At 37.4% G+C, this 19,702-nt stretch overlaps 1 protein-coding gene across 2 annotated transcripts in view; it reads left to right on the forward strand.

The window, feature by feature from the left end:
• LOC131041910 (probable serine/threonine-protein kinase SIS8) overlaps positions 1-19,702 on the forward strand; it is a 67,634-nt gene that overhangs the window by 15,841 nt on the left and 32,091 nt on the right. For both annotated transcript variants that reach the window (XM_059210555.1, XM_057975157.2), the window contains exons 4-6: positions 1,696-2,477; positions 2,589-2,951; positions 3,115-3,155. In XM_059210555.1, coding sequence (XP_059066538.1) covers positions 1,696-2,477; positions 2,589-2,951; positions 3,115-3,155 — 1,186 coding nt within the window. The remainder of the gene's footprint in view (positions 1-1,695; positions 2,478-2,588; positions 2,952-3,114; positions 3,156-19,702) is intronic.

Consider the following 19,702-nt stretch of genomic DNA (forward strand, 5'->3'; position numbering starts at 1 on the left):
CTCTATATTGCCAAATTGATCAGGAAGGAAATGACGTAACAGCCAAGCCAAATCTCTTCATTGGGAACCACCTCTGCCAAATTCGAGACAAAATCTTCTTGAATATTAGCCTAACACCTCAGAGCTCAGTTAAGTCCATTTTCTGCTCTTCTAGGACTCCCTTTAACCCTAAAGCCACTAGATTATTGCATGCAAATATTACTTTCAGCCTATGGTTTGTCACGTGGCCTTCTTGCAAGGGATCTCTTCTTCTACCAGAATTCTTAGTGCGAGCCATGGCAGCAAGGATGCTATATTGAAACCACAAATACAACACCAGAGCCACTCCTAGGTGCCAAAACAGTAGTATACACCGGAACCATTGTGTAACTGAAAATTGCCTTTGCATGCCTAGAAATTCACCTTCACCCATGCATAAACAATATGGGCCAATGTGCTATACGGCACCACAATAGGGGCCTGATCTATGGTATAATTCGCCAAATTTTTAGCACAGCACTAGTGAATCTGTGACAATGAGAGAAGATGACCTTGAAATGCAAACTAACCAAATGAGCCTCTTCTAAATAACTCCGTAGCTTCCAATCGGAGAAGCTTCCTTTTGTCAAAGCATAGATAACAATAAGCGAGTCTCCTACTACAAGGTTCTGCACTCCACTTGAGGAGGTTAGCTCCATCCCAGCTACAACTTTCTCCCATTCTACCTCATTATTCATCTTGATCCCTAGGAATAAAGATCCACGATGCAGAAAACCTCCATCGTACTTGGGAAGAGCCATACTTGCCCCCTCAACCCCAGGATTCCATTTCAAGGCCTCATTGAAATTCAACTTGACAAAGTCTGGGGGAGGGGTCTGCAGAGAATCATATTTATTTCTTGCTGAAATGCTATTTTTAACCTTATTTGATTTTAAATTATTTATATTGGCCCTGATTTTTTCCCTCAAAATCCTTCAACGGGTAGTGAGTGTATTACTAACTCTGTATGTTATTTTTGTTTATTTAAATAGTTTACTCATTGGGGCCTTGGATGGGCTTCCAGTTGACAATCAAATTGTAGAAATCTACAGACAAAATGTACTTATGGTGATTACATAGCACAAGATAGGAAAGGAGAATGGAAGGATTTTAATTAACTTGACAGCTTCAGCCTGGTGACAACCAGGTCGTACTATTGGCAACTGTGCAACTCTTTGGGAAAGAAGTCAGGCAATAGAAATATTAGGTTTATTGTGTGTACTAAGGGATAGACATGCTGTGTAGGCTCAGCATTTGAGGATAAATGGGCTATTCTGGCTTGTGGTTGAGGGTAGAGATGGTTAAGGACCATTGGGTTTTTGAGGGTGAGTGACTAATGCGATTAGTGGCTGACCCAATTCAGTGAAATGATTTACTTAGTGTCTTATTGATGATTTTCTATGCTAACGAATATGGTCTGCAGAATGAATGCCAACGGGGAGGTCACATGGCCTAACAAAGATTGATACTTATGTTTTTTCCCGTAGTAGTTCTGAGTTGAAATTATTCTTTTGTAATTATCCTCAATTCTTATGTATGTCATAGTTCTGCATCTTTGTTTGAAGCTTCTTTGCAGAAAGATTCAGATTGTAGAACATTTTGAGAGCCTTCACAGGCAAGTATGAGTTAATTTATTTTCTTAGAGAGGCATGCTGATATGAAATTGATTTATATCAGGGAATTCATTATTGATCTAATGGGAGCTCCTGGTACATTAATTCCTGTCGAAACACCAAGAACAGTTCATGCTCAAAGTCCTGTTTTAGATAAGTCAAATACTGGGCAGGTTATTCTTGCACAGGCAGTCCAGGATTTGTGCTCAACTCTGGAGGAGAAAGATATTGGCCTGTTTGTTGATAGAAGAGAGGCTGCAGGTCAATCTAATAATGATTCAGGAGATTGCAAATGGAAAGATGAAAAACTAAATCTTGATGCAGCGTCAAGTAGAGTTCTAGAATCAGGTATGAAAGATGTAAAGCTCAATGAAAGGCCTCAATTTCATTGTATTGAACAGGGACTTGGAAAATCAAATTCACTATTCAATAGGCCAAGGAGATCTCCATCTTGGACAGAGGGAGTAGCTTCCCCTGCTGAGCAGATGAAAGTGAAAAATGTTTCACAATGTGTGATAGCAGCAAATGAAAATCCTGATTTTGCACAAAGATTACATGCTGTACTTTTAGAGAGTGGAGTTCCAGCTCCTCCACATTTATTTGATGACATTAGTTCACAACAATTTGCTGGACAAAAAGTTTCCCAGCATAAAGGAAATAATCAGGAGAAAGGAACGTATGAATTTCAGAGAAGGAGAGAGAAAGTTCCTTCAGGTCCTGGGCGACCTCCACAACCTATTATGCGGAAGAATTCCATGACACGCAATGGCGTGGGTGAAAAATCTCAGGTGCAACTTGGGAATAGATTGGAACTAAGGAGAGTATCAGAGGAACTTACTGACACAGGTATTTCATCTATGAAAACTCGTCATATATCATCATTTCTTTCTTCATGGCTGGTAGACTCAATTCAGGATACTAACATGCATGAATGTCTTTCAATTGCTGCCACAACAGTCTCCGGTGCTTCGTCCCTGATTGCAGCAACGAGCGAATGCTGTCAACCTCCAACAAAAGGACCCAGTGCAGTTGAAAATGCTATTGTTACACCTGTGGCCCTTGCAAATCAGAAGCATACAAGAGTTGATAATATCTCACCACACAATTTAGTGGACAGGGAACATGCTTGCAATAGAGGGAGAAGGGAACTTATGGAATCTGGAAGCGTGATGCATGGTGAGTCAGTGGATTCCAGGAACAATGCAGATGAACTGGGCCCATCAATCAGTAGCTGCAATACTAAACACCCTCTAATGGATGATGTAGCGGAGTGTGAGATCCCATGGGAAAATCTTTTAATTGGTGAACGGATTGGATTAGGTAAGGATTCAATAGCATCTCTCTATGGTTTGTATTTCTTTGATCCTGTATTCTAGTTTTAAATTTCTGAGCTGAATTATAAATATCCATGCTGTTTCAAATTTTTTTCAGATATGATCATGAAAGAATACAAATTTATTATTTAACATATATCTTTTTTTAGGTTCTTATGGAGAAGTCTATCATGCAGACTGGAATGGCACAGTAAGTTCCATTTCTTCAGCCATTACATATCATGTTCATCTGGGCCTTGATTTATTTTCTTATCAAGCTACATTTTCTGAGGTTTTAAGCATTTTAATATAGCATTGCAAATAGATAGCAAGTCTCTTCTACATATTGTTTTCACGTCTTCCCTGTATAATATGCCATAGATAATTCATTCTGTTTTTCAGTTTTTATGTCAATAATTGCTTGGAGCAAAAGAGGAGCGCTTTCTATTATGAAATTTGGTAGTGACTGAAAAAGATTGCAAGCCACCAATCTAAAATTCTCTTACAAGCTATGTGAATAATCATTAAAATACTGATTATGACATAATGCAGAGTGGCCTCTAGGGGGTTTCATACCGAAAACAGCATTTGTGAAATAAATATAAAATTTCTCTCTCCTCTCACACAAGGTCCCTTTTGAAATCATCTATTCTTGTTTAATTGATTCATCTTAAGAGCTCTCTTTGTTCTCCTAAAAATTTGTAGCTAAGAGGCACTTAACAGCAAAAGATAAATGTTTTGGTATTTATTATTTTATATGATCTCAATCCTAGTAACATTATACATACATGACAACAGAAGAGCAAACTGCAAGTGTAAATGGAATTCAAGTACCGTAATCTCTCCATTTCAAATTTAAACTATGTCAACACAAGATACTGCCAGGTTACTATTAATAACAGCTACATCCATAACCTGTGCATATGATCGGGTGTAAAAAAATGCGATTTCCAGCCTTGAGAAAAGACAAAGAAAAATTATGAATTAAGATTAATCACAGATTTATCGAATTCACAAAGAAGAATTAAGAATTAAGATTAATCGCAGCATTTATCGAATTCACAAAGAAGAATTAAGAATTAAGATTAATTGCAGCATTTAGGGAATTCACAAAGAAGAATTAATAATTAAGATTAATTGCAGCATTTAGGGAGTCACAACCACATACAGCTCTTCATTGAAATTGTGACTTAATGAAATAGAAGGATTTGGCAGAATTAGAAGACACAGTTCAAAGGGTGAAAGAAATCGCAGTAGTTAAAGGAAGCTGCTTCCAAAAGAAGTTACTGGTTCGGGTTCGGATTTGGGTACGGATTTGGCAAAAAAAATAAAAATCTTGGGTACGGGTTCGTCCGTACACCCACACACACACACACACACACACACACATATATATATATTTTAATTATATATATATACCCATATATTATATATATGTTCAATATATACAATCCATACAAAAATAAAATATACAATGTGACTTTCCATACATAAATGATAAATGATAAATGATAAATCCATAATTGCCAATGCCAATAAATATTCATATATCGCAAATGTAATCAGTAAACTAATAACTAAAGTCTAATATCATATTCATAATCTGCAAAAAAGCAGTGTTCCACGGGGACGCGTCCCCCCATCAGAAACGTCTCGGGGACGGGGATGCGACGTTCCCTGCCGTCCCGCCACTGCCACCCAAGCGCCGCCGGGACACGGAGACGTCCCCGCGTCTCCCAGGGAGATGTGGAGACGTCTCCTTGGGAGACGTCTGGGCGTCTCCCAGAGAGACATGGAGACGCCTCCACGTCTCCTTGGGAGACGTTTGGGCGTCTCCCCGTCCTTCGAGAGACGTGCAGACATCTCTCCAAGGACGGGGAGACACCCAGACGTCTCCTGTCGCCCCCACTTATATGCAATGTTTAAAATTAAAATAAGAAAAAAAAGTGACTTTTTAAGTTTTTTGAGGGTTAAGGGGTAACTCTAATTGGACGTGGGCCAATAGAAAAATAACACCCGATGCCAATCATTGCCTGGACGTGGGGTAACTCTAATTGGACGTGGGAACGCGCAAGGGGTGCTGCCCCTTGACCCCGCAAGGGGCGATGCCCCTTGACCCCAACTTGGGGGTGCTGCCCCCAAACCCCCGTTGAAAAATATAGGGGGAAACTGCGCCGATAGAAGTAGGGAAAATCTAACCTCTGAGTTTTATTAGGCTACATATAACAACACAACTTAGAAATCTTGGTATTTAGATTTAGTATTTCAAATTTCCTATAGTCTCATTTGAAATGTAATTCTTACACTGTAATACTGTCATACATCTTTTCAAAACTAGTTTTTCAAGTACTATATGTATATGTATAAGTATATGAGAACCACCACCCCGCCGCCCCCCCGCCGCCGTCCCCCCGCCGTCCCCAACTTTAGGCCCTTGGTCCCCCCGTCCCGGAAACGCGTCCCCCCCGTCCCCCCGTCCCCAACGCCCGTGGAACACTGCAAAAAAGATAATATTCAAGTTTCAAGTCTTTTTTAAAAAGTCATAAAGGGGCAAATTAGAGTTTTATTATAAAAAAACTATTTTAAAAAGTCTTTTTTAATTGTTTTTATTGTTTTTTTGACCCATGGGCCTCGTTTTTGGGAAACCACGGGCTTGGGTTCACGCAGGTCCTCTTGGGTTCGACCTGGGTTCCACCCGGGTCCTTCCCAGGTGGCCGGGTTCCCTGTGGGTCCTGCGCAGGACCCACAGGGAACCCGGCCACCTGGGAAGGACCTGGGTGGAACCCAAGGAGAACCCGGGGAGAACCAGGACCGGGCAAGAACCAGAACCCGAACCCAAGCCAAAAGGGGAAGAACCGGTGTCTTAGGGTTAAATTAAAATAATATTACAAAGTGAAATTATAATTAAGTTTATTAATCAAGAGGTTTAAGATACTGATAGACCAAGCGAGGAGAATAAGGCATCATTGAGAAAGCATTTTTATTTGATTTCTACTCCTTGTGGAGCATGGACCTTCAGTTCAATTACCTAAGGATGAAAACTCACTAGGCCTGGAATTGGAGGATGAAAACCTACAATTCCCTGGAGTGATTTCAAACAGAAATCAACATTCTGCAGGTTTGATTAATTTTCAGTTTGTTATAAGAAACTAGCTGTTGCTGCAGACTTAAGTGATCCTGTTTCAGAGTTATTTGACTGAATAAAACTGGTTGTTCTTCTGTAGTTCAGCAATATAAAAAACAGCAACACTTGGCTTTGAAGAATTCAAAACCTGTGGTGAGTTCCTATATTCCAAATCCACCTTGGGTGGCCAAAACAGTGCACAGTGACCCAGCCAATAACAGGATCAGTGATTTAAGGCAATATTATTGTGGCAGAATTTGGAGATAAATTAGTTTTTCATTAAGCTGATTGATGGTTGAGCGGTTGAAGCTAAATTTGGTTTGTGAACAAAGATAATTGCTTCTGAGTTGCCATTCATTGCAATGATTAACTGCCCTTAATTATTATAATTTCAGGAGTGGTAATTTTATGACCGATTAGAATATTAATTTGTTGAGGAAATAACCCTTGAAACTGTAAAGAAATCTGATAGTAATAATTAAACAAATATTATAATATATTCCTGTCGGGATATTACAATTACACAGGATAAAAATCTGAAAAGCATGGCAAATTAAAGATGCTAAAATACTCACAAAAGCATGAGAAAAACTGCAAATGTTATTTCATGCCAAATATAGTGTGTAGAAGGAGAAACAAAGGCCAAGCTTCAATTATAAGACACAAATAAAGATTCAATGCTGCCAATTACACTCAAATTCTCCTTAAGTATCCATTTCTTAGAATATATAATGTCACAGCCTTCTTACTCATATACAAAAGAAATTGGACAATACAAAATTCAAGTAGCTTCTATGGCAGCCATCACTAGATATGTGAAGTGAAAGTTGTTCCTAGTTAGAGCCCAAAATTCAAATCTTAGATTTAATTAATAAAATGAAATCTAAGTTGAAATATAGATTGCATATGCTCTAAACACAATTTTCTGTTATTAAGCACAAAAACAAACTGCTTTTTCAAAACAGCACATCAGAAAACTCCTTTGTAAACCCTTGTTTGCAATCTCTACAGCAAGGAGGGTAATATAGGGTGCGAAAGAGAATCTAGTTTGCAAGGAAATTATCAATAGCAAACAGTGGTCGTAAAATTTGTGGAAAATCAGCAATTAAACGATTTCAGGGTTTTATAGGAAAAAAACCAACTGCCAAATTGGAAAATCCACTCGTTTTTCCAATGACCTGTGTGTAAAATGCATATTTTTTGAAATATCCTGGTTTGTGATCTGATTTGACTTGCTGTTTTCAAATAATCTGCTCAAAACGGGTTGAACTGGATTAGGGAAGGTGGCAGGTACCAGTTATCTGCATTTTACTGCAACTTTTTTCTGGGTTAGCTGCTATGATCTTAATAATTGTAAACATGCATTTCTGTTGAAGAATATGTTCTCTTATTTCTTTTTAGTGTTCTTGAATCTCAATGAGAGAAATTTATGATCTTGATCATTCCCAAACTTTTAAACCTGTAAAAATTGTAAAAATGCATTTTTCTCTTTGTATTTTTAATTTCATTTTAAGTTTCTGCTTTCATTCTTCCCTAGTGTTTGTAACTGTTATGCATTACTCTCTTTGTATGCTAAAATTTACTCAAAATTTCTGCTTTCTTTCTCCCTATTTTACAGTATGAGATGAGCATTTTACCTCATTTTAATCAATGTTTCTTTATAACTATTATATTCCTTATCACAGTGCATTTCGGAGATTTGAGCATGAGCTAATTTCATTAGTAATAGTTGGTTGTAATTGATGCCTCATGTTGTTTTTCATGGGGGTGTGCTCCCAAGTGTTATTTTTCTAGGAAATGTTTCTCCTAGATGGGGTTAGAGGAGTGTTTGGGGACCCAGACATCCCTTTTTGTCCCTGTCAAAGGATACTGTTTAAGGGCATGCCAACATATCCTTCATTCGGTTTTGCTAATGACTAAAATCACATACTTGGATTTTGATAATTAATCCACAGTGGCAAAGTTCTACATTTGCAGTGGTCAACATGGTTGGGGTTGCCTCAGCTTATTTTTTGTCTGAGGCATAACTCATTTAGACTGTTGAGTTGTTTTTTAATACATCAAATCTTTGTAAAATCGAGTGGCAAAGGAATAAGCAACTTAAAAAAATATATTTCAAGTACAATATTACAAAAACAATTTAATCTTTTTTATGCACTTGAAGGTAAATGATTCAAGTAATATTTGAAAGAAGAAAGAGAAAAAAATTGAAATCTTCATGGGATTTCAAAAGAGATGTCTTTTCACAAAGATTCTCTAAAGTGGCATTTTCCACCAACAGACATGGCATGGCCAGGAATAAAAAGGCAGAAGCACAATATAATAAGGAAAAAGTCAAACTAGAGTGGATTGTGCATGCTAGTGCTTGGTAAAGATATTGAGTGCTTCGTTAGAAGCATTTCATGCAATTGATTATGCATTTTTCTTTTCATGCATTCTACGGAAGCACACTGGGGCATTTTTTACCCAGCAGTGAAAAAATATTATAGAATCCATCTAATAAGCAAGTGGTAGATGATTTAAGATCCCGAGTTAGTATTCATCCCCAGTTTCGATCTCATGCATCACATCCCTTTGAGGAGCAATATTATTATCACTTTCTTTGTATGGTTTTCTAAATTCTTCCATTGTTAATGTCATTTCATCCAGGCTAAAGCAGAATGTTTGCCAATAATCTGATTATTAGTGTCAACTCGATTTGAATTTCTTTGGTAGCAAGTCCCTAAATAATTTTATTTCTGTTGATTTTTATTCAAATAGTTAAGGAATGTGTGACAGTCTCTTTGTGATGGTTTCCTTATTCTCTCTTTTTTATTGCTTATCTAACTTTGGAACTTTGTCACGACAAATGACTTTGTGCCCAATGGATAAGATTTGAAGTGTTCATTTTATAAATTCACATTTTTATGTTTCTTTGAGTTCATTGAATATCTATGAAACTCAGAGCATTGGAGAGAAATGTACTAACAAGTAACAATTGGGATAAGCCTCCAGAACCAATTGTTTGCTGGTCAAATAGTGAGTAGAGTTCACTGAATTCCAAGAATTGCCTCACTTATTCTCATGATCAAGATTCCTTGCTCCTGGTATAGCACCTTGTGTAGCCTTATCATTTAAGTCAAATACTCCAAGGTCTGAGGTGTGCACCAGGGAGATAACAAAACAAAAACACAACTGATTGGGAATAGGTATTATATGATTTTACCTAGGAAAGTCAATCTACAATCTAGCATCTATTCCTTATAATAGCTTCCTTATTTATTTCTTATATAGATCAAATGATTCTCCATTGACAGTTGTTCAATAATGGATAAAGGGTTAAAGCAAGTGTAAGCATAGGCATATATCTATGATAATAAATTTTTATAAATTTATAATAATGTTATATTTAGAAATAGGTTGATACATATAATTATTTTGATTTTATCCTATGTAAAACAGTTCTGCACCAGACAATACAATACAGACAATCCCTTAACGATATGGAACAATAAATTCACAATAGTTTATCAAAATTTAGGCTTAAACATCTTGTATTTTTAACAATGATGACTCAGAGATATGAATTGGTAATCAGGTACAGATCTTAATATGTCATAGACTGCATCATAAAAGAAGAGATTAAATTCCAACTTACTGATTGAAGAATAGTGTTCCATGTGGGCTGTCCTAGATTTCTCAGGATGATGGGATGTGGAGGTGCTTTCTCCACCATGCCCCTTGTTTTCATGCTTTATTTTTTTTTCTCACATCCCCAATATTTTCAATTTTTTTTTGGCATCCCTGGTGACATATCCTGTTTAAGGGGTACATGAGGAAATCTTTGTCTAGGAAAATTACAAAAGAATATGTAAAATTAATAAAAAGTGGGCTGGGCATTTTCAATAAGTTATTTTCATGTCTGTGATAATATATTTCTAACAATCAAACACTCAATTAAAATTTCACATTTGTGTTTCAGCATTCCACAAAAAATTTGATTTCAGTTCTTGATGGTCATTGTTGACTGTCGTAGATTATAGATGTTATTGGTTCAATTGCAAATTGAAAATCTATAAATGATCTTTAATTTGAGATGGATATCTACTATGTAGTCAACTTATAGATTTTTCTGTCAACTCCCAACACTTAAAAATATATTGTAAGTATCTCTAAACATCTAATGTTTTCATACTGTAAGAATTAAAGAAACGAATGACAGTGGTAAAGCATGCAAAAAGTCATACACAAGAAGCTGCAATCCAAGGATTCCCTTGAAGAAACCCTTCAGTAGGTAAACACTCCAGCAAGAGTGAGCATTGCTTCTCATTTCACTACCACAGCCACATTACATAGGTGTTACAATGTCACTTTTTTTCAGCAAATCCCTCAAGAGTTAGCATTTCTGATCCACCTTACATTCTTAACATGCCTTCTGATAACCTCCCCGACCTCAAAAATTTTAATGTTCAAAAGGCAAGATCAATTAATGAAAACCCTTCACATTCCACATTCCCCAAGTGGAAGAGGGGTTAGGTAGTGAAGAGATGTGTTTTCCCACGTGGGAAGACACCTCTCTTCCCTACGTACCGTTCACCACAGCACTTTAACAAACATTAGAATCATTTATTTGCCCAATCGGGAGGAGCACGATTTGTTAATAATTGTTTAATCACAACCCGATAACATGTAACGGTGAACCAGTGGTAAATGCAATAAGATTTACTCATTATTTGTTAACGTATTAACATGTAATCAAATTAATGAATCGGAATCATGAAATAGCACGACCGATGTTACAAGAATTTAACACTCCCTCTTAACTAGGGAGGACGCATTTCATGTTAGGAAAAAAACATCACAATTCATCCATTGATTGTGAAGAGAAGAGATATCACACCATAGTGATATTCAGAGATATGGTTCAACAATGAATATCAAGTCTCATGATATTCACCATAACTCATAGTTATCAAGTAAGGTATGTGCATTGACATCAAGTCACATGATGCCTACCATACTGATAATGATTTCATGGCATGTCCACGAATATTATGTTCATAATATTCACCATGAAGATCTCTATCATAATTATGGTTTATTTAATGATATCAACCAATTGATATCTACCATAATGTCTCAGAGATATATATACTATCATGACATGTCCACAGATATCAAGTCATATCCATAAAGATAGATAAATTGATAATTGTAAAGTCGTCACCTTACAATATCAATTTGAAACAAGTGTTCATTATTGAAAAGTCGTCACTCTTCAATAATGTTCACAGGGGGCCCATGAAGTCATGGAGTCACACACATGACAAATAAAAGAGTTTACACATTAAACATCTTAAATATATTAGTTTATCAGAATAAATGAGACTCTATCTCAAATTTAAATAACATTTTCAACCTTACCAAGTTTATCTGTAAAGTGTTCAATCTTGATCTTGGAGATAGGCTTGGTGAGAATGTCTGCAATCTGATCACCTGTACTAACATAATTCAGTCAGATCACATTCCTTTCCACCATATCTCGAACATAGTGATAAGGAATCTCAATGTTGTTAGTTTTATACTTTCAGATTCTTGTAAAACTTAGAAATCAGAAGTTAGTTTCTAATTAACTTGTTTGTTGTGAAATTTAGAGATTGCTAGATTTAGGCATAGCATAGAAATGAACAAATAAGAACAAAAACACAATTACCTTGGGAAAACCTCCTAGGAAGAAAAACCCAGCCAGAAAAGATCCTCAGATCTGATTATGGATTATATTCATATAACAGTTACAACACTTATCTCAAGTACTTGAAGATGTTTGAAGTGTTTGCTCTTAGGGCTGATGGAATCAACAACAGGTCTGCACTTTCATGAGCATCAGGTCTGCCCCTTAAACACACCAACCAGCACTCAGACTCAAGCCCTAGATCTGCACTCTTGGTGTATCTTAGGTCTGCACTTATGCTTGAAACTGATCAGCAACCCTAGCACTTTAATTCTGGAACAGCTCGGCCTCCTTTGTGACAGTATGAACTTGATGTTTTCTTCTTCAAATGGCAGAAATGATTCGCATAAGTTCCTTCACCAACTTTCGCATTAATCAGATGTATACTTCGCATCATTAGGCATATGTGTATTTCGCATCATTGGCAGATGTATATTTGGCAGATGTATATTTCGCATGAAGGATGTATTGATTGTATGTTGAATGAGGTGAATGTGTCTTTATTTATATGTGATGCAAGATCCATTTATGTCGGCCTATGATAAATTAACAACCTTTAATTTATTTGTGCCTCTTTAACCGAAATGCTTTATTAGATAGGGTCGGCCCTATTCATGTAAGCATGTTATCTTGCATGTAGCGTGGGGTTTAAGGAGTGCCGTGAGGTATAGGGCCCAACTCTACACGTTGAAGAAGGGGCTGGTCCCTTGGGTGGATTCCAATGTTGCCCAAGGCAATTGGAATCTGCCATTCCCTAATTACAATCAACAAATGTGTTTAGACCTATCATGAAATACTGGATTCATTTAAAGCTTGATGCAACTCTGATTGTCACAATAGATGATAGTAGGATTTAAGGGCTGACCAAACAGTCCTACAAGCAATTTCCGGAGCCATACTACTTCTCTTGCTCCCATGGAGGCTGCAATGTATTCAGCTTCTGTAGAACTCTGAGCAACTGAAGACTGTTTTCTACATATCCATGAGATCATTCCTGATCCTAAACTGAAGCAACATCCTGATGTGCTTTTCAGAATCAGTGAATCCATGTAGGTCAAGGTCTACATGTTTATATTTCAGACCAAAACCAATAGTTCCTCGAAGATATCTCAGAATATGCTTTGCAGCAACAAGATGTATTTCCCTAGGTTCACACATGAACTGACTTAGTGCATCAACAACATAACATATATCAGGTCTTGTGTTTACCAAATACATTAGAGATCCAATAATCTGTTTGTAGAGAGTAGGATCTGCAAACTCTGATTTTGCAATTGCTTCCTTTAGCTTGTGCAGATTTGTCTCCATAGGTGTGGTCATGGATTTACAATCCATCATTCCAAATCTCTTGAGTATATCAATGGTGAATTTTCCTTGATTAAGGATTATACCATCTGCTTGCTGCCAAACTTCCAGTCCAAGGAAGTAGTGGAGAATTCCTAAGTCTTTCATATCAAACTTAGAGGCTAATTCTTTCTTACATTGAGAAATATAATTATCCTCTCCTGTGATTAGTAGATCATCAACATAAAGAATAAGAATTAATAATTCACTATTGATTACCTTGTAGTAGAGATTTGGATCTACTTCATTCTTGGAAAACCCTAATTCCAAGAGATAGTGATCAATTCATTCATACCATGCTCTGGGGGCTTGTTTCAGTCCATATACAGCTTTCTTTAATCTGCAGACATGTGATTCAGCCTTATGAATCACAAAAACTTTCAGGTTGCTCCAAATAAACTTCTTCTTCAATCTTACCATTTAGAAAAGCAGTCTTAACATCCATTTGATGGACTTTCCATCCTTTGGATGCTGCAATAGCCAAACTGCTCGGACATAAGCGTATCTGGCAACAGGAGCAAATGTCTCTTCATAGTCAATACCTTCTTTCTGAGAGAAACCTTTGGCAACAAACCTTGCTTTGTGCTTCTCAATGCTGCCATCTGCTGCATGTTTGATTTTGAAGAGCCATTTAGAAGATACCACAGATTTGCCTTTAGGCCTAGGCACAATATCCCATACATCATTTTTTAGAATTGACTGATACTCTTCTAACATAGCATCTTTCCAAACTTGATGCTTGAGAGCATCTCCAACACAGGAAGGTTCTGCATCAATGATCTCACTCATCAAGGCAGTATAATTGGAAAATTGGTTAGGTCTCTTACTTTCTCTGAAGGTCCCCTTTGGAGCAGCATAATTTTCAGCTTCTTGAAGCATCTTTTTAGCCCAAAGTGGCCTCTTCCTAGTTTCGGGATAATGTTCTTCTAAAGGTAAGCCTTGAACTTCATGCTCAGTGTTTTCAGGGGTCTCCCTCTGAATCTTAGGGGTGGAATCTTCATCCATGCTTGTAGGAGGATCTTGGTGTTCTAATTCATTAGAGCTTTTGGACCTCCTGAATGCTCCGTCTTCTTCAAAGATGACATCTTTGCTTAGTTCAATTCGCCTTTGACTAGGTATGTATACTCTATAGGCCTTAGAGGTTTCACTATACCCAACAAATACCCCTTTCTTTCCATGAGGTTCTAACTTTGATCTCTTTTCTTTGGGGACATGAATATAGACTGGACACCCAAAGATCCGGAGATGACTTATGTCAGGTTTGTTACCAGTAAAGGCTTCTTCAGGGGTTTTATTATCAAGAAGAGAATGAGGACATCTATTTTGGATGTACACAACTGTCCTAGATGCTTCAGCCCAAAATGAGGTTTCTATATTTTGGTCAAACAACATAGCCCTAGCAGCTTCTACTATAGTCCTATTCTTTCTTTCAGCTACCCCATTTTGTTGTGGGTTATAAGGTACAGTTAACTTCCTCCTAATCCTAGCATTTATACAATAATCTTTAAACATATCAGAAGTGTATTCCCCCCCATTGTCTATTCTTAAGGTTATGATTTCCTTACCTGTCATGTTTTCTGCAAGAGCTTTGAATTCCTTAAATTTAGAAAGGATTTCTTTAGACTCTTTGCACACCCCTTGCAGGATCCTTCAGAATTTTGACTTAGCTTGGGTAAGCCAATCACCATCTTTTCTATCTTAGGTAGGGCATGGAAATGAAGGTGCCCTAATCTTTTGTGCCAAAGTTCATTCGAATCTGGAGTCTCATGAATCAAGGCTAGAGGTGGAGTGGTGCAAAGTCTGTAGAGGCTCCCTTGTCTTACTCCAATGGTGTGGGCTTTCTTGATGGTGGAGTTCTTTGGCCAAGCAAGTACCTTTCCTTCCATAAAGGTTAATCTGTAACCCTTATCTTCAAGTGCATAAACTGAGTCAAGGTTTCTCTTTATACCAGGCACAAATAGAACTCCAGTCAGTCGTAGGGATATGCCTGACTTTAGGTTGATGTTGCAAGTTCCTATTCGCATAACTGGATAATTTGAGTCATCCCCAATTGTCACTTCTTCATTTGAATTTTCCACAAGTGTATCTAGGTGCTCACGAAATCTAGTGATGTGTCGAGATGCTCCGCTGTCAATCACCCATGTGTTGGAACTAGAGGTGACTTGACTAGAGAGGGCTGAGTAGAAGACTAGTTTCTCGGAATCACTCCCTTTCTTAATTTCTACCATTGAAGCCTATTGCTTGATCCTGTCTGGGCACTTCATTGCATAGTGCCCATACTGGTCACATCTGAAACATTGTACTTCAAAAATGTTTCTCTTCTTCTTTGGATACCTCTTTCCATTTGAGCCGTTGTCTCTCTTTCTCTTAAAGTTCTTCTTCTTTCCTTTCTTGTGGGAATTAGAGTTTAGAACTTGAATGCCTTCATTACCATTGTTTTGTTTTATTCCTCTTGTGACAAGCCGGGATTCCTCTTGAATGCAATCAGTTTTCAATCTATCAAACTTAGGAAATTTAGAGCGAGCACTGATTCCTTGAATGAACGATTTACATGAGGTAGGAAGTCCATTTAGGGCCATCATAGCAATTTCTTTGTTGTCTACTAGATGTCCAATAGTGGATAGTTGATCCCTAAGCTCAGTGATCCTCAAGAAATAGGATGTAACTGTTTCTCCTTTATTCATCTTTATATGGCGTAGTTGATTCTTTAAGGTGAGAGCCCTGCTAGTGTTGTTGATTTCATAAATGTCAGCTAGGGCTTTGAACATCTGAAAAGCCGTCTCATATTTAGAAATAACTAGCACAATGTGGTCTCTCACTGAATCCACAATTATCTTAATAGCCTTCTCATTGTCCTTGCTCCACTGAATTTTCTCTGTATCATTAGAGGGTTCAGGAATTTCACTCTTGACATGGGAGTCAATTTTTTTTTCTTTCAAAACAAGCATGATCCTGAATTTCCAAGATACAAAATTTGATGCTCCATCTAATTGATCTTCAAACCTAACTCCGGTTGCCATTAGAATTATAGGAATGTGATCTACTAAGGGCCGGGTGAAAGTCTATGAGATCGTTACAGAATTTTAATATGATCTTCCTTAACTTCGCTCTGATACCATGTTAAGTTTATTTAAAATTCTGTGATCAAGAAGATAGGAGGGATGGAGATATAACCTGAAAGTTGTATTTGATCTGCTGCAATGCGAATTGAAGGATGCGAACACACTTATTGATTTCAGTGTGTTTATCCTCCTCAGTGTATGCATGTTATATAAGTGGATGAGGGGTTACGTAGTGAAGAGAGGTGTCTTCCCACGTGGGAAGACACCTCTCTTTCCTACGTACCGTTCACCACAGCACTTTAACAAACATTAGAATCATTTATTTGCCCGATCGGGAGGAGCGCGATTTGTCAATAATCGTTTAATCATAACCCAATAACATGTAACGGTGAACTGGTGGGAAATGCAATAAGATTTACTCATTATTTGTTAACGTATTAACATGTAATCAAATTAATGTATCGGAATCATGAAATAGCACGACCGATGTTACAAGAATTTATCATTGCACATGTCTTAAAAGACATTAACTTAATCTCATAGTCACTATGTCTATACGAGCGTAACCTTTTGGACTCAAGAATCAACTTGCAACTTGGATTCATCTGCTGTCTTTTTTGCCACTCTTTCTGAGACTGAAATCCCTGTTTTTTCCTGTTCTCAGCTCTCTTTTCTGCTTGCTGTCCACCCAACAAGGGAAGAAAAACCCTTCTGTTGGCGCCGAGCAACTTCCTACCTCTTGAGGTACTTACCATAGAAACATTGGACATTCTAACATAAGAAAGTAAAGTGAAATGCTTCGTATTCAATCAAAGCTTTTACTGACTCTTTCTTCTAGTGTAAGCAACATTCCTCTCATAGAGATAACATCACAAATCTTAAATGGGATAACATTAACTATTACATCATCCCTAAACTTTGGAGAAAGTCCAATGTGCAACTTACATTGCTTGGTCATGGTCATCTTGTCCCCTTGTTGCAGCCATCCTAATACATATTGCAGAGGATGATACAAGAGTTCCAAGCTAAGGTCACCACCCAATTTGAAAGAAATGAGGTTTGCTTGTCAACACGTATCAACCAGATTCTTCTTTCAAACCTCCTGCTTGTATATTGATGTGGAAGAGTTGAATGAGCTCTTCTCTACCATGAGAGGATTACCCACTTTTTTGTACACACTTAGCAACTATGGCACAAAACAATCTTTTGTCAATCTCTGAGTTGCACTCAATTTCTTTTTTTTTTTTTACTTTGTTATTTTTCCTTTTCTTCCATGCCTGAGGTGCCAGCACTGGATGTAGCATCCAACATTCCTCTTGAGTATGCCCATCTCCCTCACAATGGGTACAATGACTCTTTCCTTTGAATTGATTGTGGAGGTAGCATTCTTGCATTTGCTTCCGTTATCATATTTATACTTCATTCCACCACATTGCTTCTCTTCACCCTGTTTTTTATGCTTGTAAGAAGAGTCTCCTTTCTTGTCTGGCTCAAGGTAATGTTTTTGGGCAGATGCTTTGTCTATTTCTTGGGGTTTGGCTCTTAGGATTGGTCTTCTTAAATGATCAAACAACCCAACAACATATTTTATGAGTACTTCACAGCCTATGATATCTTTACCAAGTTGAACCACTCTATTGCTAAATTTGCTTGCATAAGCTTGCGTGCTCTGCCCTTGTTCTTGCCTCAAGAGATGCCATTGAATAATCCTTATTCTTTATGGCATATAGGGTGGAATTGCTTATGCAACAGCATTTTGTAATCATGCCACTTAGAATGGGTGGCACTTTTCAAATATCCAAAGATTGTGCATGGTGTCTAGATCATGTAAGAGTATGCCCACAAAGCTTTAGCCTACCAAGGAAACTTGTTGATGGAGATAGATCATGCAAACTGAAGTATACCTCCGTTTGAGATGTTCACTGAGCAAGCCTCTCTCACTGTTGACATCACTATCATAGGGCTGTAAGCCTGTATATCTATCTTTGCCTCATGTTTGAAAAATCTTCTATATGAGGTCTCTCCTTACTTTTGCTCCAACTTCTTTGGTGCTTATTTTTTCTCATTCTTTTGTAGTTCACAATTGTGGCTATTAAGACGTGCATCATGCTTTCAAGTCTATCTACTTTCTTTTCTATGCTGGAAATCCTTGCAACATCATCTGCCAAGTTCCTGAACTCGACTTATCTTTCGTCTTCCTTTACCACTCTTACTGCCTTCGCTCACTCCCTTGTTCCAATCTTGTACTTTTAGGGGAATAGATTGTCACTTCCACTTGATCTTGTGTAGGGCAGAACTTGTCAACACTCATAAAACTACATTCCCAAAGGAAAGAACCACTCTGATACCACTTGATTTGTAAACTAGGGTGCATAGTTTACTTGTGAGCTGTCAACTTTTGGCTTTTGTGTCAACTCTCCAACACTCCTTCAAGTATACTGTAAATTACTTTCTTTTCTATGCTGGAAATCTTTGCAACATCATCTGCCAAGTTCCTGAACTCGACTTATCTTTCGTCTTCCTTTACCACTCTTACTGCCTTCGCTCACTCCCTTGTTCCAATCTTGTACTTGTAGGGGAATAGATTGTCACTTCCACTTGATCTTGTGTAGGGCAGAACTTGTCAACACTCATAAAACTACATTCCCAAAGGAAAGAACCACTCTGATACCACTTGATTTGTAAACTAGGGTGCATAGTTTACTTGTGAGCTGTCAACTTTTGGCTTTTGTGTCAACTCTCCAACAATCCTTCAAGTATACTGTAAATTACTTATAATGGATATTTATTACAGCTAAAATTTTTCATACAGTTTGTTAAAACATTAAAGAAACTCATGACAGTTGTAAGGCATGTAAAAAGTCACACAACAAAACTGCTGCCCAAGGTTTAACTTAGAGAAATCCTTTAAAGGTTGAAAACTCATACAAGGTTTACCTTGGTAAAATGTGGATGTGAAAGTGTAACTTGAAGTTTTTGAAGCATGTTTTACTATTCTACCACTTTCTTGTTATTATTCTCGCCTAATGCTCAGGGCATGAGGTTCATGGTTGAAAAATGTAAGTTATTGTGATAGATAATCATGCAACCCAACACAATCCATCATAATATTTTGTCTTTTGCCAAGACAAAATGACGTAATAAAGAAAGTAATGATTGAGCCATGCCAAGGTTAGTAGTGATTATATATATAGGCGCAGCCAGATTTGACCTAATTGTTAAGGCATGTGTACTCTATAATGGAGGTCATAATTTTAAACCATGAGGAGGGTAGTGTTGTACATCTCCTTGATTGATAAATAAGCCTTAAGGAAATGGAAAAGTCATTTGCCTTGTTAAATTTTTGCACATTGCAGATTTTATACACCAAGTTGGTGTCTTGCCGGCGATGACCTAAAAAGCTTTCTTTACCTAGGCAATCGCTTGTTTTCAATTTTTTTCTCCTTCCAATGCCCCTTTTGCCCCTTTTTGGTTTAATGGAGAACTATTAAGGGATAGCCAACCATTAACTTTTATGA

The sequence above is a fragment of the Cryptomeria japonica genome, chromosome 1 (assembly GCF_030272615.1).
Source record: "Cryptomeria japonica chromosome 1, Sugi_1.0, whole genome shotgun sequence".
Lineage (NCBI taxonomy): Eukaryota > Viridiplantae > Streptophyta > Pinopsida > Cupressales > Cupressaceae > Cryptomeria > Cryptomeria japonica.